Here is a 26309-nt window from a genome sequence, read left to right as displayed (position 1 = left end):
GTAATTACTACACCATAGAAATTAACATCAGTTAGCAGAAACAAAAGTTGACTGAGCATTCTGTAGGTATTTTACATATACCTAGTACACATTCATTGATTAAATTCCAAACCAGAAATATGGCTTTACCTTACTAATGGTTAAGGCATTCCCTAAATATGATGGAAGAAATTCTATCCCAATTAATGTTTCTGAAGTTTCCACAGACTTACGCATATCCTGTTTTTTCTACGCAGTAATGACAGGCAATTCTTCACTGCTGCTGAACACTGCTGGAGTTACATATTGTTGTTCAATAAACCAGTACAGAGAATTTACTCAAGCTGATTTAAGTCAGGAGGAGTCTATTGCTTATCCTCTGGAGAAATATTGGAAAACACTGTCAACTGGATATTTCAGAGCTTTCTTATCTGCAGAATTTGTCATTTATAAGATGTCATCATCTTTAGTATGTTATTCTGGAAACTTACTTAGAGGTAATGAGCAGGAAATTTGGCATTACTTTCAACATAATTCTCTGTAATTATTTCTAAATCATCGTACAAAAATATTTTTCCACTCCATGATTTATGCAGCTTGTGCTCTTGTACACTCTGATGACTCAAAATTTCAACAGGCCCTCATGACATTATTTTCAACTTTCTATGTGCAGCTGGAGCTGGTGGGCCATATATTCCAGGACTATCTACAGCATAGTATTAAGAACTATTAACTCAAACCATGTGTGAAATCAGCATATATAAATTAAGTTTTTTAATGTCTATGCCAAGTACCATACTTCAGGACTGAAGCAGAATTTGTTTGCAATAACTGAAGATGAGCTGCGATTCCTCTTTCATGTCTCACTCCAATGACAAGTACTTCTTGAACTTCAATCACAAGTAACTTTTCCTTATTTTCAATCTTTTAGCCTCTCATTAAGTGGCAGTTTCTGTTTCTCATTGACCCATAATTTGAAGCAAATAGACTTGTACTTCTTTTTACTGTTTGTACAGTACCTCATTTAGCACCATTCTGCTGTTTATTAAGAATTTCTGGGTATTCTGGAACTTGCTTTGCGTGACCACTCCTGGGTGATGAAGTCCAAACATGCGCTCAGTAGTAGAATAGATGTTTTCAACTTTCAGAGCTCTTCAAATTTGTGAGTGGGAGGTTCTGCTGGAGAACAGGTCCTTGTGAAGAGACAGGAATACCTCAGGAGACCAGGAGATTGTCCAAAGACAAGGGCAATGACTTGTAATTAGGCACTTGAGAGCAGGATGCTTTCTGAGGACAAAAATAGTGAGGAAAAAAATAAATTAAGAGGATAAGCCTTGTTCTGGTATGTCAATTGTCTGCATATAGGATAAAGTGCTTAGATGTAAATGGAGTTAAGTGAAGGAAGGAATAAAATGGAATGGTATGTCTCAGAAAGTGTGCCACATAAACAGCACACAGACAGTAAAAACTACATAACTGAAGGAGAATTTGAGAATCCATCCAGAGACAAATTGTACTGCACCTTGATAACAAGTGTGGCACAGTCAAGAGAGGGGTGACAGATTTGTAATTCAGTGGTAGTTGTGTGTAATGAACAAGATAAACTTGGATAGGTTATTCATTTATCAAGAGCAATAAACTTGGATCTTGCTACAGTGTGGGGAACTACAGGATTGCACAGTAATAATAGTGACATCATCATTTGCTAGGTCATTTAGCTGATTTATTAGATTATTATTACTATTAGATCAACAGGGGGTAGATTCAACAATAAACATTGAAGCCTCTCCTCTCAGGCCTGCAGTTGAGAAATTAAGACTTCCAGGTAAGAGCTGCCCTCTCACCCTTGCATCCTCTGAAAGACATCTTCCATTTAGACATATTAGCCTACCAAGTCCTTAAAGGCTGCAAATCTTTGGAGTGAGTTTTACCACTGGTTTCGCAAACTTGCCTTAAGAAAAATTGGCAACATTTTGTTTTAGCTTAAGTTGGTCCAAACCACTAATTAGTGACTCATTATTTGAAGACTATTTTGCTGTATAGAATTGAAGTTTTCATTGAAGTGATCTGAATTATCTGCTTTCAAGAGAAACCAATATGAAAAGTTAAAAACCAAATTTTAAGTAAATCAATTTCTATTCACATGCTCATGCAAGCCTATAAAGTTTTTTTCATACATGTGTGGTAGTAGCATTCACCTTCTCCCTGGCTGATACATTGGGACTACCAGCCTTGCACGACCCAAGGTGGGAATAGGAAGAGGCAGAACCCCTTGGTCCATGAACAGGGTCCCCAGCCAACAGGGCAAGCCATTTCTGCACCATGACCTCCATCCAAAGAGACTTCCCTGGTCTGAGGGCCCCTCACCACTCTCTCCCACAGCCGTGACTATTTTCATACTGGATATCCCTGAGTGATCCTTTGACCCTTAGATCTTCTGGGTACCCTTGAGTGAGAGGCCTCTTTGTGTGCGTGTGTATGTGTGTGCACATATACAATTTTGTGTAGTAACATAGTCCCAAGGGGTACAACAAACCTGTAACCTGCTAAATGCCTGGGAGCATCACCGTTACCCACCTTGTTCATTACTTTTGGCCATTGGTTTTAGTTGGAAATTGAAGTTTATCTGCATGAAGTTGTTGCCATGTACCTCTGTGCCAGCATGCTGCCAGTTGTCCGAGTCCTTAGCTCTCATGGACCACTGTAATATCAGATGGGTTTGTGCTGGACACAGCACAATTCCCACTCTCCTCCTTTATGAGTCTTTTCTGCATTAGTCTCATACAGCATGTGCAGGGACTCTGATAGGATCATGGCCACACAATCCTGAAGCCACATTCCCAATACATTACCACTACAGAGAGGGGGTTAGGGGTTTTTTTTATGTTTTCCATTTGGTTTTGTTTTGTTCTTCTTTTTTTTTTAGGATCTTTTCTGGTGCTCCATGGGATTTTTCCCAGGTCTGCCTAACCTCAACAACTCTCCCTTAGGTGAAGACAAGTTGGCTTTTGTTTTTTTGTTTTTGGTTTTTTTTTAATGGGAGAGGCTTGAGCTTTCTGGCTTTCTACAGGCCTTGACACTGCACTTGTCCTTGAACAGACCCTGCCCCTGCCTTTGGATGGGCTCATGTGTAGGGAGCACCAGTCACTGCTTGTGTCCCCCAGGGATCAGTATTGATCCTGATCCTAGTCAGAATCCATATTGATTATTGATGGGGGAATCAAATGCACCCTTAATAAATTTGTGGGTGACACCAAGTTGAGCAGGAGTGTCAAAAGGATCTGCAGAGGGACTTAGACAGGCTGGATCAATGGGACAAGACTGACTGTGTGAGGTTCAACAAGGTGAAATGCCAGGTCCTGCATTGGGTCACAACAATGCCCTGCAGTGCTACAGGCTGGGGGAAGAGGGGCTGAAAAGCTGCCCCGTGGCAATGGACCTGGGGGCTGGTTGCCAGTGGCTGAACATGAGCAAGCGTGTGCCCAGGTGGCCAAGAAGGCCAATAGCATCCTGGCCTTTATCAGCAATAGTGCGGCCAGCAGGACCAGGGCGGGGATTGTCCCTCTGTACTCGGCACTGGTGAGGCCACACCTCGAGTGCTGTGTCCAGTTCTGGGCCCCATACCACAAGAAGGACATTGAGGGGCTGGAGCGTGTCCAGAGAAGGGCAGCGGAGCTGGTGGAGGGGCTGGAGCACAAGTCCTGTGAGGGGCGGCAGAGGGAGCCGGAGGCGTTTGGCCCGGAGAACAGGAGCTCACGGGGACCTTACGGCTCTGGACAGCTCCCTGACAGGAGGCTGTAGCCAGGCAAGGCTCGGCCTCTTATACCGGGTAACAAGTGATAGGACAAGAAGGCATAGCCTTAAGCTGCGCCAGAGGAGGTTTATGTTGGACATAAGGAGGAATTTCTTCACATAAAGGGTGATTATACCCTGGAACGGGCTGCCCAGGGAGGTGGTAGGGTCACCGTCCCTGGAGGTGTTTAAGGAAAGGCCGGACGCGGCACTCAGTGCCATGTTCCGGCTGACACGGCGGTGTTCGGTCAGAGGTTGGGCTCGACAATCTCAGCGCTCCTTTCCAACCGCACCGATTCCGCCTCTCGGGCACTGCGCTCTCCCCGCGGCGCCTCCCGGCCCGGCCCGTCCCGTCCCGCAGGCCGAGGGGCGGGGCCAGGCCGGGTGTCCATGGAAACGGAGCGCACGCGGAGCGCCGCCCCCCTTCCCTGCTTCCCGCCGGCCCCATCGCCACCATGATGCTGCTGGGCCGCGGGCTGGACGCCAGGTACGGGGGCGCGGGGGCCGGGGAGCCCCGGGCTGCTGCCGGGGAGAGGCCCCGCTTCCAGCAGCGTGCCCGGGGGAGGCGCGGGGTCGGGGAGCGATGCGGGCCCGGTCCTTCTTAGCGCATCTGCCTCCCTAGGAGATGGGGCCGCCTCTGCCTTCCTCCGGTAAAGGCCGCAAAACTTTTCCAGGCCTAGCGTGCTATGCAGAGATGAAGTAAAGCTGTGCTGCCGATATTTATTTGGACCTCTCGCGAATAATTCTGTGGATAGTTCTAAGCGGTCGCCATAATGAGGGGGGAATAAAAACTCATACATCCCCACATAAGAAACCGTAGTGTTTCGCGTCCCACAATTAAATACTAGTTGCATGGGTGTACTGTAAGATCTGAATTGTAAAGGGTGATTAAATCTTTCTCCTGGAGGGAAACTTCCTGACATGAAGATCTTTCAAGAAAATAGGAAATATTTTTTTAAAAACCTTTTACTGAAGATCTGGTCAGGTAATATAAATTTGAAAAACAGCTTTATTAGTACATAATGAAATGTTTACTTGCCTTCTCACCAGGTGAAACCGTCCTTATGCAAGCGGTTCTGTGCTCCAGCATGTCCTGGAGGACTGAATTACTTCCTTGGGGTTTTTTAACCTTAACGGAATCTCTTTTGAACAGTCTTCCAGACAGATTGCCATGAATCAACCCAACTAGGTTTTTGCCTAAGGCAGAAATTTGGCATTAAATACTTCTCCTGAAGGAAAGGTGTTGCTCATTTGAATTAATTGTATTGTTGTTTAGTCTCAAAGTACCACATTTCTTCAAATTTTTCTAATCATCATGTATCCTGATACAAAGTCAGTGTTTAAATGTTGGTCAGCAGCATTGGGATACCTTACAGATATGAGGGAAGGTTTTGTTTCTGTCCCTTGCCTAGATAGTGGTAGGAGTGAATTCTCTTGCAGAGAATTCTATCACTTCACATCAATAACCTTGTGTTGGACCGTAGAGACTCCTTAGGACCCAGTATCTGGCAGGTACTGTTAGCTAATTGTCTTACAGTCATTCACTCAGATCAACAATGGGCATGAGTTCACATGATCATCAAATAATATAGGAATATGAAAGCAAAATACAAAGTGAAATCTGTGAGTTACTGGAATGACTTATCTAAATCCTTAATAATGAAACATACAGGCATTGGATCAAATAAAGTAATTAGATTTAGGTCATTTAAAAAGTAATTTACTAGTGTCACGAATGTGCTTTCAGTGGTAGTACAGTTTTCACTTCTTGTGTCCATTCACCTTTCTTCTTTAATTCTCAGTGGTTTTAATCTTCTGTAGTGCCGTTTGGTAATTGTTTGCAATTTAAAGAACATTTAATACCTTTAGCAGTTTGTCTTCTACTACCTAATTTCTCCAGCCATTGCCTTGCTTGTTTAGATTGCAGGCCATAGCAGGAAGGCGGGTGGTCCTGCAGAAGTCTTGTTTGAGACAGCAGGTGTTACCACTGTGTTAGTAACTAATAACATTAGTAATAGTGAGCTTTTGTTTAAATTCAGGAGAAAAACTTCCAAGCAGATTTCTGTGATTTGGATTTTCATCTATTGGATCTTTAAGTGTAAATCTGCTTTTTTGTTTATTTGTTATTCATTCATAAATAAGCACATATTACATCAGTTACAACATTCTTTTTTTCAGAAAAAATTTCTGCACTGAAATGAGATATCCAAATTATTAGAAGTATTATTATATAGTTTTTCTTCTGTATGTGTTGTAAACATTTCTGCCTTTCTTATTTTTCTTTGGTATCCAGGGACAATCAGACTAGACAAATGCAAGATGCTGTTTCAAATGTGGAAAAACATTTTGGTGAATTGTGCCAAATATTTGCTGGATATGTACGTAAAACTGCCAGACTACGAGACAAAGCAGATCTTCTAGTAAATGAAATATATGCATATGCAGCTACAGAGACACCGAACTTAAAAGTTGGACTGAAAAACTTTGCAGATGAATTCTCCAGACTTCAAGATTATCGCCAGGCAGAGGTACAAAATTAAAGCTGTACATGTTGTGTTTGCCATCTGAACTTTTCAGTTACTTATCTGTGATTAAAAGGGAAATCATATACTCTGCAATCAGAAGAGAAACAGAAGAAAACACGTCTAAATATATTAATGTCTGAGCAGGGTAGGCTGCCAAAGCATTCATCATTTACACTCCTAATCACTTCAGGGAAAACTGCCTAAAATTAGTACTGTTGAAGTCAGGAAGACTATCCATATGAACACTTGATGTATTTGGGAAAGAGCAAGTTTTTTTTAATTGGTGTTAGACTTTAGATAATGATTTATGGTTAATAAAGTGTTCTTTTTTAGTTGTGTGACTTGAATTGTCTAGCAACAGCTGAGGCAAAATCAGTCATTTTCCTTTGGCTGAGCATTATCAGAAATAGTATTGAAGAGGTACTGTCAGGCACCACTGTAGATTTCGTAAGTTTGTAGTTCAACATTAAAAGTACAAAGTTAATTTGGACCATATGTGACTATATAGTCACACTTTTGCTAGATGAGTGAGGGTGCAAAGAAAGGTGTTTATTCCACTTACATGTTTATGTGTAGTGCCAGTCAAACTGTAACTTACGATGCAGAATTCCAAATACTGAGATTTAAAAAAATTCATTCACATGTACTCAAACTAGTTTTTGGAGTAGTATCTATTCTTTAAGTAGAACATAGAAAATTCCCATTTATAGTTTTGAACAGTTAAGATCCACTATAATTCAAAAAAGAGACTGAAGTAGTTGGCATTCTTTATGTCTTCAGATAGGACTTTTTTATTTTGGAGAGCACTGCAAGTGACCTCTTCATAATAACAAAGTGGAAAAAGAAAACCTTTGAAAAGTAGTTAATATGGGAAGCAGAGAGTTTGAAATACAAGGAATATTGTGTATCTTTAACAGTCTATTGAGGAAGGGATTTTTAAGAAGTAATAAGAAACCTTAGAGTGTGTGCAATTTTTATTTTTCCATAAGTTCTTATATGTCTGGCTCCAGCTGAGCCACATGTAGGTCTTTATGCTTCAATTGATGTAATAGCAAATTATCCTCTGCTATTATATTTATATTGTGGCCAAAGGTGAATGTAAACTCAGACTGCATGATCTCTCTGTTTTCATCATTAAACTTTGAACCTGTAATTTTGAGATACATATGTAACAACTTGAGTTTTGCTTCTGTTGATTTTAAATGTGTTTTTAAAAACTGACATTCGGCTTCATCCTCCTGCCATGCCTGTCTGTAAACCAACATTGCCCTGTGAAAGAAAAAAGGCAGAAGCAGCAAAGGAAAAGAGAAGCTTTTAGTCTTTAAATCAAGTTCTCCTTTCCTCCTGAAAACAAAATATTTCTTTATTTCTCCTGGGCGTCAAGTCACTTAACAGTTTTCCTGTATGCTGGCAAAGTGGGCAAGAGAAAACTAGCTTGCAAGGGTTATTAACAATTTCTGGTCTTTAGGTGCAGTGCTAGATACATAAATACTGAGGTGTGAGGTACCACAGCACATGGTAGGGTAAGTAAGATGGGCAGGTTATTTGGTTTGTCTCTAATAAGTGTGTTGTTTAGAGCCTTACTGGCCTATTCCTTTCTATTCTATGGGCAATTCAAGTGAAATTGTTTGACAGTGCAGTGGTAGATGGATCAAGGAGAAATGTTTGCTCAGCTGGCCTAGATTTTGGCTGACTGGTGGCTACCAGTATAGGGGGAGCTGTCCCTTCCCAGTAGAGGTATGCACCTTGTCCTAATCTGGATGTAGCAGCAAAGGGCCACAGGACTCAGTCATGGTCCATAAGTCATTGGCAGATTACGCTGGGGCCACTCAGACAGTTTTGTCAGATTTGACAAGCGGGTCTTATCCTACTGCCTGTCTGACCATATGTAGCTGTTTTTCTGACTAGGAGAAATGAAACAAAAATTCAGAACCACTCATCTGTGAGAGCATTTATGCATTTTAGATAGCCTTTTATTGTTTTTTTTAGTGCTCTCAGCACCAGTGTTGCTGTTTCCATTGTTTTTAAGAGGTGTTCCATTTTGCACAGTGTATTTGATAGCAAAGGTCGCTTAGTCTGTAACCTTATTAGTAAGTGTAGAGCAAATACACTGATCTTTAGATAGAAAGCTACAGAACTCCAAGATGCAATGCTGGATGTATTAAGTAGTCAGTTTGATGTATTCATAATTTTCCATGTTTCATTTATCCTGATCTAATTAAGAAAAAAGGAACTCCACAAGAAATCAGCTTGAGCTCTTCAGAAAATAATTTCCTTTTTGGTTAATATACTTGACTTTAGTTTTTACAAAATTTTTAAAAACCCTTATCCTAATATTTTTTCAGCATATATGGATTTAATTCATAATAAGATGAGTCACTATTAAAGTAATTGTTTCTCATTTCTGTACCCCATGGATATGGATGATTTTAGCAACTTGTGATTTCTTTTTGTAGGTTGACAGGCTGGAAGCCAAGGTTGTTGAACCTCTGAAATGTTATGGGACCATAGTGAAACTTAAAAGGGTAGGTTAAACATGTGTTTCTCACAAGGTACATTTCAGTGTCCTGGCCACTCAGTTGAAAACTTTTTGTTTATGGGGAAAATGGTTCTGATTTTTCATATTTCAGTAATCAGTTTAACTTAATTATATAATTAGACATCTTAACTGAAGTTGTATATATGTTAGAGGAAAGAGCTTTGATGTGAAGACAAGGATATTCAGGCTCTTCGAGCACAAACAAATGCTCAGAAAAGGCATTAGTATGAAATTCCCTGGATAATGTAAATTCAGGACTTTTTGTTTATAAATAATATCACTTATTATTGTGTGATTTTGATGATGATGGTGATGATATTATTATTATTACTATTATTATTTCTATTACTGCTTTGGCTCTTAGTCATCAATATGCTGCCTTTAACAGCTTTTCTAACTCAGAATTATGTTCTACATTAAAGTTCATAACTTAGAAAACACAGTTGAAGCTGATAAGTAGGTAGTGCCTAGATCCCTCTCTGTTAAATCCTCACGTTGACCTGAAGATAGACAAAAATCTGAGGTCTCTTCATTCACTGTATTTTTGAAACAATGTTTTTAGGGGTTTGAAATAGTCCCTTAAAATACCTGTAAGTTTCTTTCCTCCAGGAAAGATAAGCTTGAGCAAGGAATTTAATAAGCAGATACTAAAAGTAGATCTTCATAATACTTGTATCTTATACAGAGAATACCTCAATCCTGCAAACTCAAATCTGTAATTGATGTAGATGTCTGTATCATAATCTATATAAATCAAAAGCTTAAATTATTATTATTATTTTCTGATGGTATTTGACAAAAATACCAAAACAAAAACCTTGCAATGTGTTCATCAGGATTAATTTGAGTAGATGGTGGCAGTGCATCTGAAGCAAGCAGTTTTCCTATGGTTTTATTGTTTTGTTTTTTTTTTCCATATGGTGAAGAACCAAGCAGTGTTTGGGACTTAATGCACAGTTACCTCACTTGGTGGTTAGAGAAACGATTGTCAAGGAAAAGCATTCTACACTTGAGTGGGACTACCCCCAGTAGTCCTTAGCTGAGAGCTAAGACTGTAGTGCCTAAAACCTGAGCTGTAGACTGTAGTGCCTAAAACCTGTTTTCTTAATGGTCACCAGTTTGTGAGATCTAGAACTGGGTGCTTTGTAGGGTATAAGTGCTGGGGGTGCAAGACAAGTTTCATGTGTTTGTGGCAGTAGGGTTGCTGTGGAAACACAAAACATTACAGCAATGCCTGGGGCTGCCAAAGCATTGAAGAGACTGTCTTGAGGTGCACTGCCACTGATAGCCAGTAATGCTGAGGACAGAAGCAGCTGAAATCAAGTCACTGCTTGCCGCAGGGAATTGCATTTCCTGTGGTTTTTGCCTTTCAGGATGTCAGAAAGCATTGCATAATGTTGATTTTGGCTACAGTGAGGAGTGCAAAAGCATTTTTAAACCATAGATGAGATCATTAATTTTACCAGTCTACCTTTGAACTAAGACAGAGTTCACTAAAGATGTAGGCCAAAAATGGTTATTTTTTCCCTTTGCACGTTGACCATAAACCTTGGTTAAAACTTCAACTACCTGGTCTTCAGTTATCATCTGTAATCACTGGGACATATTTAGTGACAAAGGAAATTTTGTCACTCACGTAAATCTAGCACAAGCTGCTAGTTCTAGGACTGCTTTAGCTGTAACTACATTAGCTAAGTAAAATCAGGCAGAGTATGTCATTATAGCTACTTTCTATAAAGAGGATGTTCTCACTGCTGCTTACTTACTGGATCTGTTCCTATAAGTACACAGCAGTTTTTCTGTGCTTTATCTAAAAATAACTATTGCTTTGTCTGTGGTGTAAGACATCAATGTCCTGTGCTACTAAATGTTTTAAAGAGGCCTGGGTCAATCAGAGTAGTGTTGTCCTTAATCTGCTAATGCAGTAAAATTGTTTCATTCACTTGTTCTGGTTTACGATGCTGAATAGCTTCAGTGGAAGCTAAAACAATCTTCTTGTCCTGTAACACAGCTTAAATGTGGCTATGAGGATTTCTTTCTGTTTCATTGTTCTATTTATAAATCTTCACTTTTCTGCTTTTTGGCAACTCTGTTCCTGGTTCCTTTTCTTCCTGTAAAACAGGACATCATAAAACCAAGGTGATCCACATGCAGAAGAAAGGATTGATTTTCTTTAATAACTTCAGTGACTAAAGCAGGTAACAGTACAGTGATGAGGCTCTGCCAGCTCATTGTCTGGTGGATGAACTATAGCTGTACCTTGTATGATTTGAAAATAGATGGGTGACCAGAGTTCCTGTGTGTGACTTGAATTCATGGTGAAAACCTAGAGGGACTATGAATAATTTTATATTCTTTGTACCTTTTATCTCATTGCCTATTCCATTCCACTTTTCCTTGAGTATAACTAAAGCATATTTTCCAAAAACATGTCAAAGCTTGGTCTAAAGACACTGTGAATGTAGGACTGTTGGTGGTAGTGGTGCTTCGTGGTTAGTTGATGTTTGTGGTGCTTTGTTTTAAATTAAAGACTTCACCTAATCTTTGATTCTTGTTACATGCTCCACTGAGATGAAAGAGCTCTGTAATGTTCTGGGTTTTTTTCTGGATGAAGGTATTTAGATGCTAGTAAAACAAATTTTCCTTTTTTTTTTCTGTTAGGTAATGTATAACTTGATTCTTTCACCATAAATTACATTTTCCCCAGCTTTTTAATATTTTTATTGGGTTTTTTTCTGCACCCTTTTCTTGGACAAAATATGTACGTGACTGTGCCTACTTTTGTACATCCAGAGCTTGTACACAGCTTCACCATTGTGGCCATAGTAGCACTAATTCTTTGTCACATTTTGGCTAGAAGAGAAGTATGTTTCATGGTGGCTGTTGCTACAGAAAGCAGAGGTAGAGGAGGGAACAGTTCAGTCTCTGTACGTATTTCCAAAGTCACTACATGCTAGAAAGAAAACACTGAATTTAATAATGGTAACTCTAGAACTTTGCATCCTCAAGTACACTTTGTGTGAAAGTCAGCACCCTTTCAAGCCACAGTGTTAAATCTGATTGACTGTTTTAAATGTGCCTAGAAAGTCAGTGCTATTAATGGGGCTCAGTCATTAAATAGCATTAAACATGCAGCTGTGACCATTAGGTGGAAAACTTTGTTTTTTCAAAAATAAATACATTCTTTTCTCTTTCTCTACCTTTAAAATTTAAAACTGGAAAAAACAATTTAAAAATTTCTATTATTGCTTTTCTTGTAGCCACATGGCTCTCATAAAAGCAATAGGCCTTTTCAGTAGTCTTTGACCTTAGAAGTTGTGTAAATTCCCTTCTGAAAGAACAGCAGTAAAACCAGCATTCATGGGCTGAAGATGAAGTAGTTTTTATTATCAGAAGCCAGCTCTGTGTCCCTGGAGATGAAGCAAAATGACAGTTATATACAAGGACATACAGACAGTAAGGATAGAAACAAGTAAGAAACTGCATGTTTTGACCCTGTCCTCATGTACAGCCTCATTATTGAAGGAACACACGGCACTGTGAAACTTGGCAATCTTGTGCTTGTCACTGAGTAGTGATCTGGTCACAGGATCACAAAACTTACTGAAAGACATATTCTTAGTTGCATATCCTTCTGTCATGGTGACATATACAAGCATTAAAATTGAAATCCAAGGAAGGAGCACAGACAACTTCCCAATATGATAGTTTCTTATAGCTCTAACTCCATTTTAGAGTAGTAAATAAGAGTGGAAGTGGTATTTTAGAGTAAAAGGTCATTTGAAATGCATGCCAAATCCTACATCAGATTTTGTTAGACTTTAGACTATATTTCTGCTTGTTCTAAACTACTGCTCCTTTAAACTGGAACCATCAAAATTAATGAGCTTTTCCGTACCAGCATCAGTGGAGTGATAAATACTTGACTGATAATCTTACATTCCATGAATGTCAAACAGTTTGCAAAACAGTTTTATAGCATGAAAATTTGAGAAAACTGGTAGATGAACATTCTTAAATTGTCACAGGTCTTCCTAGAAGTACATACTACTTCTCCTTTGGAAATGGAGCAAAACCAGTTTGTCAACAGTTTCTGCCTTTTCTGTATTGGTTAAGTTTTATCTTCTCCAGCTCCACCATTACTTGGATGTATTTTGTTTCAAATGGTTTTAAACACTTTAGTAAATGCATATATATAAATACGCAGTTTAACCCTTTCAGTCATAGAATTCCTATGGTACCTTGTAGCACAGAATTGTTTAGGTTGAAAAGGACCTCTGTAATCATTGAGTCCAACCATTAGCCTGGCACCCCCATGGTCACCAGTAAACTATGTCCCTGAGTGCCAGGGACACCTTTTCTAACACTTCCAGAATGGTGATTCTATCGGTTCCATGGGCAGCCTATTCCAATGCCTGACCACCCCTCCCGTGGAAAAAAAATTCCTAATATTTCATTTAAAAATAAATGGTGTAGCTTATATGTCCTCATCCTGTCACTGGTTGCGTGGAAGAAGAGACTGACCTGCACCTGGCTACAGCCTCCTTTCAGGGAGCTGTAGAGAGCTCAGGTTCCCACTGAGCCTCCTCCAGGCTAAACACTCCCAGCTCCCTCAGCCACTCCTCATCAGACTTCTGTTCCAGCCCCTTCAGCAGCTCCACTGTCAGCAGTGACAGCAGTTATATTTTCTTGATAACTTATCCTTGGTACTGACTACTGCCTGCTTTGTTGTTTTGTTTTTGGTTTTTTTTTTATGATGCCACTTTATTTGATGCTTCTTTTTATTTCTAAGTACCACATTTATTCTATTGCTAAGTCAGGAATGAGTCTGCCTTCTTAACGCTCTGGGGATCTCAGCTTGTGACCATCTGCTATACTTTTCATGTAAAGCTGTGAAAATCTTTCTTTCCTTCCCCACATTTTCAATCATAACATGTGCTATAGGGAGTTGCACAAGGTGCTAAACTCTCTCAATCCCCACTAAACTTCTCTTTCATAGGATCAATTAACAGGTCACTAAAATCTAGTTTTATTTGAAGCAAAAGTTTTGTCCATGTTTTCTAGGCAATGCATGTATGAAGGAGAGCATATTTTTAGTATTATCCTAGATGTATTTCAAACATGTCTAAAACATTTTATTTCCAGGATGATCTTAGAGCAACTTTAACAGCAAAGAGCCGAGAAGCCAAGCAATTATCTCAACTGGAAAAGACACGTCAGCGGAATCCATCAGATCTACACGTTATTGTATCCTGCGTTTCTAGTCACTATGAGAAATATTTTTAGAATTTCTTTGGAATTAAACTGTTATGCTTGGGAAGTAGTAATAACACTAATGCTGCTTAGAGAAACTGTTTCCAATGTTGAATCTTTTCTTAAACTTAATGAAGAGTTACAGCTGCTACAGAGCAGTAGTTACTCACTTTTGAATTGAAAAGAAACTATAAATTATTTGATATGTTTATGCAAGAGAGGTAGGCATAGATTACATCCAGGAATTTGGAAGCTTTTGAAAGTAAGTGTAATCAGACAATTTATTTTTTATTTCTGTGGATTTACTGTTTTTCTCCCTGCCATTTTGGTTATTGTGCTTCCTGGTATCTAGATGGGATATGAGTTTCCTCCAGCTGCATGAAAGGATATGTTGTTATTCTGCTAGTAGAATACTCATCTAGACTACTCTTCCTTTCCAAAGATCAGTCACCCTCCCCAGTATACTATTCTATACCACAATGAGAAAAATTAAGCCTCTGTCAAACTGAATTAGAATTTCCATTAAAATCTCACTGAAGTTTTAAATTTTGAAGCAATCAGAATCTAGGGAATGCCAAAATAAATGGGATCAAGGCAATCCTACTTCAGTCCCTTTATGCTTACATATTATGATACAGGATCTAGGTTCATGATGTGCTGTTTACTTTTTATTACATCTGAGTGTTGGATTTGGGAGTTAAGGAGTCCTATTCATTGTTGGATTTTATCAACTGTATTTCAGAATGTTCAGGATCTTTGTAGTGACTGGGGCATGAGACTGTAGAAAGAGTGAAAATGACAGTGTTGGTCAAACTGAACACAGGAGAACTACATTTTATTTTTGTCTTTGCCAGAGAATTTTCATTTAATATTAATCAAATCAGTTAAACTAAGTCATGACTAATTAGAATTCCTCCTGTAATAACGACAGACATTTGTCAGCCACAGGGTTAGAATTGAGTTGTGTTGCAAAGTTATCTTCTGTTGGAATTAAGGGAGTAACTTATACCAATAAGCTGGTTTTTTTCCCAAAGGGAGACTGGTCCCATTTTTCTCTCTCGAGCTAATTCCCATTTCATTTCATTTCATGGGTATGTCACTGGCACCTAGTTAATCTCTTCTTGTTTCTTTTCTAAGCTTCTCCCAAATACTCTTCTGTGACTTAGCTTCTTGTAACACCTGTTTTCTACACTTAAGGCTTTGCCTGAAGAGTTACGAAATCTCAGTACAGTATGATTCTGCACATGGCAAAAGCACCAAATGCTGCCTATTAGCATATTAAAGTGATTGACATTTAAAAAGGTCAGATTGACACTTAAAACACATTAAAATGTATTAGGAGCAGAAATGTGTTCATTTGCTTTTGAGGATGTGTGCAGGTCAGCTTTCAGGTCTGAGAGAGGCTTTACCACATTAGGACACAGCAGCTGGGCTCCTGCGGGGGTTCTCTTATTCTTGAGCAACTGTGATGTTGCAGCAGTGAACAACTTTGGCCACAGAGAGCAAAGAATCTGTACTCCCATCTTACAAATGGTGTGTTAGCACAGCTGTGAAAGGAAATCATTACCAGATTTTTAAAAATACACTTCCGTAAATCAAAATAATTTTTTTTTTCCTGAAGAAGTCTGCTAAACTATAGATTGTCTGCTTTTTATTTTATTCTTTTAAAAATAAATAACCAAGCTCTCAGTCCAAAACAGAGAGCTGTCCTGAAATGTTTTGGCCTGGATACTTGAATTCTAGCAAAGCTCTAACAGATTTTACATCTTACAGCCAGAGGCTTCAGAGAACATAATAATAGTACTAAATATACAGATGTTTTGAAATAACTAAGATAAATAGTTCACAGTATATTAAAAGTAGAAGTGAAAATGAACATGTCCATGAATATTGATTGTTACATTGCCATTTTTTCCTTTACTAATATTTCCAGTCACAGGTGAGTGTTCAGAAAATACCAAACTGCTGTTGTCCAAACTATGCAGGCTCTGCGACTTCGGACACTTCACTCTAAAACAACCAGAATTCCTCTGCCAAAGCATATGTGCACAAATTATGTCCAATCTAAGATTTATTGAGGAGGTGTATTTGATTACCATAGAAATAATAGACTGTATTTGTATGTGTAAAGACTGCATATGCATAATAGCTGCCATCACTTACCAACTGACTGATTGAAGTAATTGAAAATACACAAAATGTCTTTTCTTCCCTCCTGTGGTTTGGACAAAATCAAGAAAGAGAGATGAACATGTGACCTTATGTACTACTAAAGATCATTATCAATTTTGTTTGCCCCATAATGGTAGAATTGTGTCTATGATTTTAGGCTGTTTTTGAAAGGAGATTGTTTCAAATTGCTAATCCTGTAAAATAAGGTTAGCAGATTACAATCAAATAAGTGAATAGAGCATGCCTTATTCATTAGGTTTCCATATATGTAACACTAAAAGCTAGATCACAGGAACTGGATCTGTGGTTTTTCCATTAAAAAAAAAATCGTCTCAAGTTGCAGTTTTGTAGAAATGGGAAGAACCTTACAACTTGATCACAGGATACAGTACTTGATCCATATACTACTTTCAAAACTCATGACAAAATAGATTTGTGATGATACTTACCAACTGGGCCTGTAAGTATCACTAGTGTATGATGTTTGACCAGTCATGTATGGAAAATAACAGAAGTTTAGAGCCAAATCTTAGAGATTTCAAGTGCAAGCTCTTACATTGTTAATTTGTAATACTACACAGTTCTCAGACTTGACTTAATCAGAATAGTTTCAGTATCTTTCATTAAATGGTAGTGAACTTTCTATAAAGTTTATAATTATATCTAATTAAAATAGCTATTTAAAATGTTTTTTGTAGTAACAAAATAAGAAAAACTGTGTATTTATGTGTTAAAAAATGGTTGATGTGTCCCCTTCCCAGTGCCCCATTGAAGATGTTTTTTATCAGATATTTTAATAATACAAAAATATTAAAAGCATAAAATACCTGAAATGCATTTGAATCTAAAAACTACAACAACTCTAGCCTGCAAGATTGAGATATTTACAGGATAAGTACATTAGTTCCAGCTGCAGCTATAATTGTGTATTTAAATAATTTGTAAAAATGTACTAAGATGAGGTTCAGCACACTATACTGGAAAAGAATCTTTCTGGACCCTCCAGGTTGATCTTCAGTAGAAAACAAGGGGTGATCTTTCCTGCTCTCCCACCACTCTTGGGTTAAGTACCTAAACCCAGTCACTCTGTTGTCAGTGGGATGTCAGGACTGGCTCAATAAAACTGTCCCATGATTATTACAGAAAATGAATCAAGGCAGAGGGACTTCCCTGACTGGCTGCAGCTGGTCATTCTTCATGTTTCACATCCAAGTCACAACAGTGTAGAAGGCATCTTCATATGTTCATTAAGCTACAGATTTAAATACTGTAACACAGATCTGTATTGTTTTGCAAACTTAGACTTAAATAATGGCAATTACAGCAAATAGCTTTCTATCAAATGCACGACTAATTTCACCTTTTTGTTACTTTACCAGGCTGAAAATGAACTGCAGAGAGCAACAATGGATGCTACTCGAACAACTCGGCACTTAGAGGAAACCATTGATAATTTTGAGAAACAGAAGATAAGGGACATCAAAGTATGTGTGCTCACATTTCATCTTGCATAATAAAATCACTATAGTTAGTTGGGGGCAAAATTAGCAACATTCTAGTATTCACTGAAATGCAAATCTTGTGGTATTCATGAATATTTCACAGATTTGTAAATTATAGATATAGGATCTACAGATAACTTATCCTCAGCCTGCTATAAGAGACAGTCTTCAAAACAGCAAAACTTCTGACTGACAGTATCTTGGGAATACATATTGGAGATTATCAAGTGGCTTTTCAGTAAGACATGTTATTCCTAATACACTTCCTCTTTACTTTTGAAGTATTTATTCAGAATTTATTATTAAATAATAACTGCATAAGTGATAGCCCAGCCAGAATTTATGTTTAATGTCTAAAGTTCATTTAGATTCATTAAATCTGACTATTTAAATGTGCTAAGTATCATGCAGTTATTTCTATAAATACCAAACACAGAATACAGTAATTTTTTGAAGTGCAAATATACTGCATTAAGAAAACCTTTCTTTTCATTTGCTTTCAGAACATATTTTCTGAATTTATAACTATTGAAATGTTGTTCCATGGGAAAGCTTTAGAGATATATACTGCTGCCTATCAAAATATCCAAAATATTGATGAAAATGAAGATTTGGAGGTAAGAGTGATTGAGATTTGCTATTCTGTTTACTTCCTATATAAAAACAGTTTTCACAATCGGGCTAGACATGTCCCACACAGAAAAATCCAACAAATATTTCAGGATCCCAGAAGAAACTCATGTATACCAAGCTTTTTTTTTGCACTTCTTCAGCAAGAGCATGCAGGTTTGTAATCTCAGAGAACACAGAGAGCAACTGCAGTGGCAATCTAATCTTTCCCACAAAACACAGAAAAGAGACTCACAAAATTACCTGCCACTTCAACCTCAGGTAAACATAAAACAGTTTTTAAAGAACACTTCTGCAGTGAGTCTTGCTCTAAAGATGCACATAGAAAAAAATCTTATACTGATGTGATAAGATGATGTAAAGACTAACTACTATATTAAAGATCTCCGTCTAACCTGAACTTTGTTTGTTTGTTTTCATCTTTTAATCATTTTTATTAGGCTGTTCTAGAATTAAGAGACATTTGTTACTTACTACAGTGGGTTTTTTGCCTTGTGGTGGTAAACAGCTTTAAGTCACCCTTTCCTTTCTTTCTGAAAAGTCTCTCTTTCCCAAGATAGGCTTTACAGTCCTTTATTCATTCTTGCAGTTCTTCTGGATGTTGGGTCTTTAAACTTAATACCTTGGAAGTATGTGTTGTGTATGTTTGGTTTGTCAAAAAAGTTGGATCATTTTCAGTCTTTTTTTGTAAATCCTACCAGTCATAATTTTATTCTGTCTATGACATAGCTCAGAACCAAGTTACGACAAGACTTAAAAAACCATGAGTCTTCAGTGACAGTCATATTTGAGACAACTTGGTAATTTTACTTCATTTAAACTATGCCATGGCAGTTTTGTACTATTTTAGTTTCACAATTATAATGTCACATGAGACCAATTCAAAATCTGCTTTCAGTCAGTACTTTGTCTTTCACAACCAAATTTTTAATTTCATTTTAAATTTTCTGTTAATTGGACAATTATTTACTTTTCATAAAAATACTGACCATAATATACTGTCTTCTTGACTTAAAGTCTTGCACAAATAGCTGTATTGGTTATTGAAATAACTTAAAAATATAATGGATGTCATGGTCTCCCCTATATTCTAAGAGATTTCCCAAATTTTTCTTAAGTTGTACATCTTCTGTACAATTCAATAACATTTTTTGATGCAGTTGTGTCTGACAGTAGGGATTGAGTTCATCTTTGTGCCTGAAGGAGTTGCTGGGGTTCACACTTCTGGCTTAGCCTGAAACTCAGCTACATATGTTGGTGGGAAACCATTGCAGTTTTCCCTGTATAAATGCCCCCAAAGCTCTGAAGAATGTTTACCTTGACCACATCAGTATGTTGATGTGTCTCAGGTTAAGCAAGGCCATTTTTTCACCTAAAACTGATCAGTCCAAACTACAGTCGATGCACATCTCTAGATCAAGTTTCATTCTCCAATGCTGCATTTCTGCAAGCTTCAATCTTGGTAATTCTTGGCTTGCAAGCACCTGAGTCACAGCTTTTTCCATTTAATTAGGTTTTTCGGAGCTCACTTTATCCACCAGACTATCAGTCTCGCTTAGACATAGTTCGTGCAAATTCCAAGTCCCCCTTGCAAAGAACTGGCTCCTCAAAATCTTCACTGAGAACAGCACAGGTAAGAAAAAAATTACATACTAAATCAGTATATTAAAGACCTACTTTAAATAATGTTTTAGTTAATGTACATCGATACACTGTCTTCCCTCAGTTCAGGACCATTGGAAATGTAAAGAAACTTTTGATGGCATAAATATCATAATAGGCTCTTGATAATGCAGCTTTATCATTGAAGGGAAAAACCCCTCAGCTTTTAAAGTTGCGTTGCTTAATTTGGACAAATGCTATTTCCAGAAATACTTGGTCTTCCATCAACAAACTGTGGCATCTTGCAGAGAAGAGATCTAGGAGTTTATGTGAAAGAGTAGTGACATTCTTTAAATATTTGCATACTTCTAGTATTCAGATTCTAGAGTGTGGCCTCTCTACCAGATCCTAATCCAGACTAGTGATACCTTCTAGCAGCAGAGCAAACTCATGACCTACAGTCCTCTCCTTTTATACTCTTGAAAATTCACAGCAGGTGAGGAAAAGGATGGTAAAAATAAGTGAAACAGTTGAAGACAGTTTTTGCACCAGCTACCTTGCAAATATCTTTGCCACTTGTTTACAGCAGTAAACTTGCAGACACTGCAAAATGGCTAAATTATTTTTAATTCATTGCAACTGTAATTCTGAAACTGCAATGATTCTTACCAGTGTTTCAGTTACAGACAAAGCCACGTTTAAAATGCATGTATCTTACCTTTCTTCTTTGAATAGACTCATGCATTGATACTGTAGTAAGGAAAACTTCTCTTGACTTCGTACACACTTTACCCCTTCTCTGCTCTCAACACAGAACAGAGCAATTATTACAGTTGAGCTGTTCTGTTCAAAGTATGAATTTTGTCATCTGAAGAGATACAACCTAGTGATTCAGTGCATGAAGTACTACCTTGACTGAGTAACTTGCCAGTCCTCTCTATCACTCAAGCAAATTTCAAATTCAAGCTACTTCAGAAAATATGAGAAAAAACACAAGAAAACTGAGTATGTACACTGTGATTTCTCCCAGAGGTGGAGTGGAATTCCATTCAAACTTGCAGGTTAACTTTTCTCATTTCCTAGACTGCTCTTAATTATAACTTTGGGTGTTAGTGTTCTCATAACTTCTAACTTACCTGAAAACAACAGGAAGTCATCTACACCTAGAGGAAACTGAATGCAATTCAAAATAAGGTCATCTTACCTTATAGGCTGTGCAGTGTGTCTGCAAAAGAGGATCATATGGCAGAAAAAAGGGATGGAACACCCAACTAATGCAGTCACCATAGGTCAGTGAAGAAAGGGCAGCCCCTTCTGATTCTGTAAATAGCATGGCGCTGAATTACACTAAGGGCTAATCTTTGGAACCACCAAACAAGTCTTAAAAAAAAAAAAAAACCAACTGTATTCAGAAAAACCTGCAGGTGACTTGTTTTATCTTTTCTGTGGATCTTTCACTCTGAAATTTTTGACACATCTAGTTTCCTGCTGCACAGTAATCCTTCACTGTCTGTAATGTAGTACTTTGCAATTTCCAGTGTAAAGCAGTATAAATGATGTGGGAAGCAGTTCACAGAAACACACGGCCCAAGTCTGTGGGGCAGGGGAGGACAGACACACACACAAACACTAACCTGTAGGTGGGGGACAGTGTAGGAAGTCACTGCATACCAGATGGAATTAAGTGTGCCAGTAACACAATTCAGGTCTTTTCAGAGGATTTAACACATACCATCCTTGAATTTATTTCTGCCTCTGTGGACTAACTTTCTGTATTATCTGTATGTTAAAAATCTAAAGTACTCCTTAGAGCTTGATTCATTTTCTCACAAAGAGCTATGTCCTTCATTTTACAACGCTTCACGTGGCAATTCATCCTCAACATTTTGGTTTACCAATACAGCTTGGTATAGCTTATATTTTAGAACTGTAGCAAAACAGAAGGACGTTTTCCAGGTATTTTAAATCAAATTTAACTACACAAGTTTTATCTACATGCATTAAATATAACAAACTTTTGCACTGACACTCTGTAGGACAGCAAAGTATCATTTTAACCATTATTGAAAATGTCTGCATCCAAATGTTCCAGCACCAAGACATGGACAGAATTGCCATGTTTCTGCAGTAGCATCTGCAGTGAAAGATGGAGCTGAACTGCTTGAGCAAGGACTATCATCACCTGCATGCAACTCATAGAATTAATTTTAACTTAAAATTATTTATGGTCAAAAAATTATCATATTTTTTTTTGCATTAAGTTCTGAAAAATTAAATTTCAATACTGGTATGTTTTAGTTCTTTGGCACAATAACTTGGATTTAAACTGCATAATTTCTTTTCTCAACTTCCTTCCCTGATACAGTTTGGTTCTTAGGGATAGCCATCTTACCACCACCAATGATAATATTTAATATACTATTTAGTTAATTGCTGCATGGTCAGAGGTATTTGAGTAGTGAGCAGAAAAAAGCCATAAAGCTGAAACAGTTTCAGGAAAGGGGGGAGCTTTTATTCAGAAATATGATGCAAGTTCTGCTGAAGAATTTCAGATGCTCTGAACTAGGAAAATAACTTAAAAAATCAGTCTGTCCCAGTGAAATTCATTTCACCTTAACAGGCTCAATCTGCAGCATTCCTTAAACTCCAATTACAAATCACTGCCATTGTCTTTTTCTTTTTTCATGGAATGAGAAACTGTTGCTTTAGACAATTCAGTTCAAGTTAACCCAGCTTCACCCAATGATTAACTCCATTTTCTGTTGTGTTCAGGAATTTGTAAGCAACTATTTGCTTCGAGCTAAATTACATACTTGGTGAGCATGAACAAGACTTAAGTATTTTTCTTCTTTCAAAAGTTCAATGACTACAGTTTGCTTTATGCACACACAAAAAACTTACATTACATACATGGGTGAATGAATTATAGCACGTCAGAAGTCAATTTAATAATGAGCATTTAAGGACCTTTAAAATAGGGGGCTGCTTAAAAGAAAAGACAAGCTCTGTCTTCAGTGCAGAAGTTTTTATTATATCACTGTATGTGAGAAGACACAGAAAATATAACCAAAATTAGAGTTGCAGATTCCCTTAGAGAACTACTGAACCTGAAATTTTTCAAAAGCATTCCAGATGACTTGGATAACTGTCTTCAATGCTCTTTCTTATGGGGAAAGGAAAAAAAAACATGTATCCTTCTTTAAATTTTAAATTTTGCATTGTCTGTGAAGAATCTATCTTCAATAGGAATTAGATTGAGCCCTCATTAAAAAAAAGTACAGACTGCAGAATCTGTCAAATGAGATGAAAGTGTGGCAGCTGGCACTTGTTTTTAATGTTTGATGAACCAAAAGGAGGAGTCACTCTAAAGGCAAGCACTGATGGGTAGTGAAAGAAGTTCATCTATGAATCAAGACTCTTTAAGTTTGTCTAATTAATTCTTGGGAAAAAAGGTAAAAAGCTTAGAGCAGCATCCTTTTGAGCTTTTAACTGACGAGGTCTGATGTCTTCAAGATAAGATTAGGCCCTAATACTCCTATTCAGCCTGCTGCTTCAGCAGCCAACCCAGGAAAAAACTGATTTGCACCTTTTTAATTTGATTTTTAGCATTAATTTGGTAAAAAATATCATTTTCCCTGACCTATAATAGTTCTGAAGGACTACATGGATATTTTTAGCTTTTTAAAACCTTTACAGTATTTTTATTCTGTGTCATGTGTCTTTCCATTGGTGTGCATATTATGAACAGTTAATAAATAAAAAACTTACCCCCTCCCCCAGATGAAAACCATGCAAACATTTAGGCTGAAAATGCCAATGGAGAATTATTTTTTGTTTGCAGAAAACAAACAGTTGATATCCTTTTGTTGGATTTTTATCAGATTTCCCGCAGAATGCTAAGAAAAGATGAAGAAGAGGACGAGGAGGAAGATGAAGATGATGAAGAGGATGATGAGGAGGATGAATTTGATGCTACTAAGGAAGTGAGATAACAAAGCTGTTCTAAGAGGGGTTTTTTATTAAGGGGGAAAAAAACCCCAAAAGGTTTTTTTTTTGTATGTTGGATCTAAAATTTCACTGGGGCTATATATTTACAATTCCAGCAGGAGCAAGAATCAGTGCTGATTCTAGAGTGCCAGACAACAAATGACTGGTTTCAAAGAATGGAAAAAAATCCACTGAAAGTGGGCAATTTCAGTAGCTAGAAAATTAAATATTTAAATAGATGCCTGTATTATATTTGCATAGATGTTATATTGTAATCACATGTGCTTAAACGTACGTGATGAACAGTGTCCAAAAACTGCACTAAGCTTTCAAGCAGTTATGAACATTGTTTTGTCCTTATTTTGCCAATATATTACCTCTCTAGCTATACACCTCTTGAATTTTTTAAGTACTCTAGCTGTAACTGTTATAATTGGGTTTATACATCCTGAAGTAACCGTGGTAATTATGAAACTGTTTGCAGCAACCACCTGTTAAGATTTCATTTTGCTATCCACCCTGGATGGCAGAAGGCATGGTGAGGTGTACTTTTTTTCTTATTTTCATTTTTCTCAGGCTTTCATCAGGTACAGATGACTTTTGATTCCTTTACATATACAGAATGAACAGTCACAAATAAGGACCTGGCCCAGTATCTTATGTTCAATGCTGCTTTGCTTTTAAATAAAAGTGCCTTCATGATAAAACTAGTGGATGTTTTATGTAGTTGATGTTTGTTATATTAGTTGACACGCTATACATAGTTCAAATTTCATGTGTTTAGCTATGCGATTTCGTTATTGGTTCCATCAAACAGACAAGAAATTACACATTTTGAGTGTAATTTCTTATCCTGTTTGGGGATAGAGGTTACATGTGTTCATTTTTTAATAGTGCATGGTTGTCTGCCAGAAAGTTTACCACACTGTTCACCTCCAGCTTTAGTATCTGCTAAAGAACAAATGCAGAAGAATTTAAATTTGTGACTGGGAAAACAATTTTAAATTATAACAAAATCTTCCTTTCAGTTACAGAAAAAAAACAGGAAGTGCATTTATAATATTGCTACTTTTTGTCCACTGATGCATATGTATGCAATGCATACCTGTTTTGACATGTGAAAAAACAGGTTTTGCCAAAAATTAATGAGATGAAAATAAATGAGAAGTTCACAATATAGGATTATTTTAAACCCAAAAAATAATTTTACACCAGCATTACATACCATTGATATTGAATTACTGCTGGCAAGGAGTAAATACCAATGAGCAAAATTTTTAAAAGTATCGGTGTAATTAATTCCCATCTATTTCAGCAACTAAGACACTTCAATAAATATAGTATCACATCAGAATTCTGGTGATCACCGCTTTACCATTTCATACACAATGAAGTAGTCCATCTCCAAAACAGATAGCTGTCTTCATAACAGTTTCAGGTTTTTATAAAATATACATAGATACAAATAGCAAGTATTTGTGTACTATGCCTTGAGAAAGCAATTCTGAAAAAAAGGCAGTTTTGTTTAGATAAATTGCCCTCCAAAAGATTATGCAGTTCACAAGCATAAAATTCATTCTCCCTACATCACAAAAAAGTCAACTCCAGGAATCCCAGAAAAACTTCCAGAAAAGTACAGTGTTGGGCAACTTTATCCTGCATGCGTAATGTCTTAACTTGGCATGTTGCACAGACCTCAAAACTACAGATGAAAAGTCCCTGACTAAAATACTTCACCAGAAGTAGAAGCCAGAGTAACAATTTAGGATGTTAGTAAAGAATTAAATATTACCTAAAGATCCTTCTGCAAAGAATTTTCTCATGGTACGAGTGCATGCTGCAAGACTGACTTGCAGTTACTCCATTCCCTCATTTGTATTTTTTGTTACTGGCCCTAGATGATGCAGACTTGTATCCATTCTTGCCTAGACTGTTTTGCCTCTCTGTTGAACACACTGGCACATTCCTTAGGGATTAAGGGTGCTCATCAGACTGTCCTGTTAGACCTTCCCTAAATGCCTCAAGCTGCTTTTGTAGGTGATCACTATTTCTAGTTTTTGACAACAGAAACTGTTCTCTTTTACATCAGAATTTTTGGACAATGGTAGCAAAAGCAACTTCAGAGAAGACATAAGTAAGGAAACTTCCCATGTTTTATATAAGCACCACCAAATGTAGCATTTCATTTATTACTCCTTACTGTATCGATGGTACTTAAAAAGGAAGCAGAGGATTCCAAGCCATGTAATTATAGGCAGTCTCTGATTTGTCCTTTGTACTGGAAATACAGTGCCTCCAAACCACTAAACGTGTGATGTCACAGAACCC

General features: G+C 37.5%; 1 protein-coding gene across 1 annotated transcript; it reads left to right on the top strand.

Annotated features, from left to right (window-relative positions):
- Window positions 1-4173: 4173 nt before the first annotated feature.
- CIBAR1 (CBY1 interacting BAR domain containing 1) lies at window positions 4174-24691 on the top strand. The gene is made up of 8 exons (XM_066565458.1): window positions 4174-4258; window positions 6065-6299; window positions 8753-8821; window positions 13981-14082; window positions 17640-17744; window positions 18266-18379; window positions 19906-20025; window positions 23876-24691. Exons 1-8 carry the CDS (start codon window positions 4227-4229, stop codon window positions 23984-23986), a joined length of 888 nt encoding a protein of 295 aa, XP_066421555.1. The 5' UTR covers window positions 4174-4226; the 3' UTR covers window positions 23987-24691.
- The last annotated feature ends 1618 nt before the right edge of the window (window positions 24692-26309 follow it).

The sequence above is a fragment of the Molothrus aeneus genome, chromosome 1 (genome assembly GCF_037042795.1).
Source record: "Molothrus aeneus isolate 106 chromosome 1, BPBGC_Maene_1.0, whole genome shotgun sequence".
NCBI lineage: Eukaryota > Metazoa > Chordata > Aves > Passeriformes > Icteridae > Molothrus > Molothrus aeneus.
This window is presented reverse-complemented; position numbering and strand designations above follow the sequence as displayed.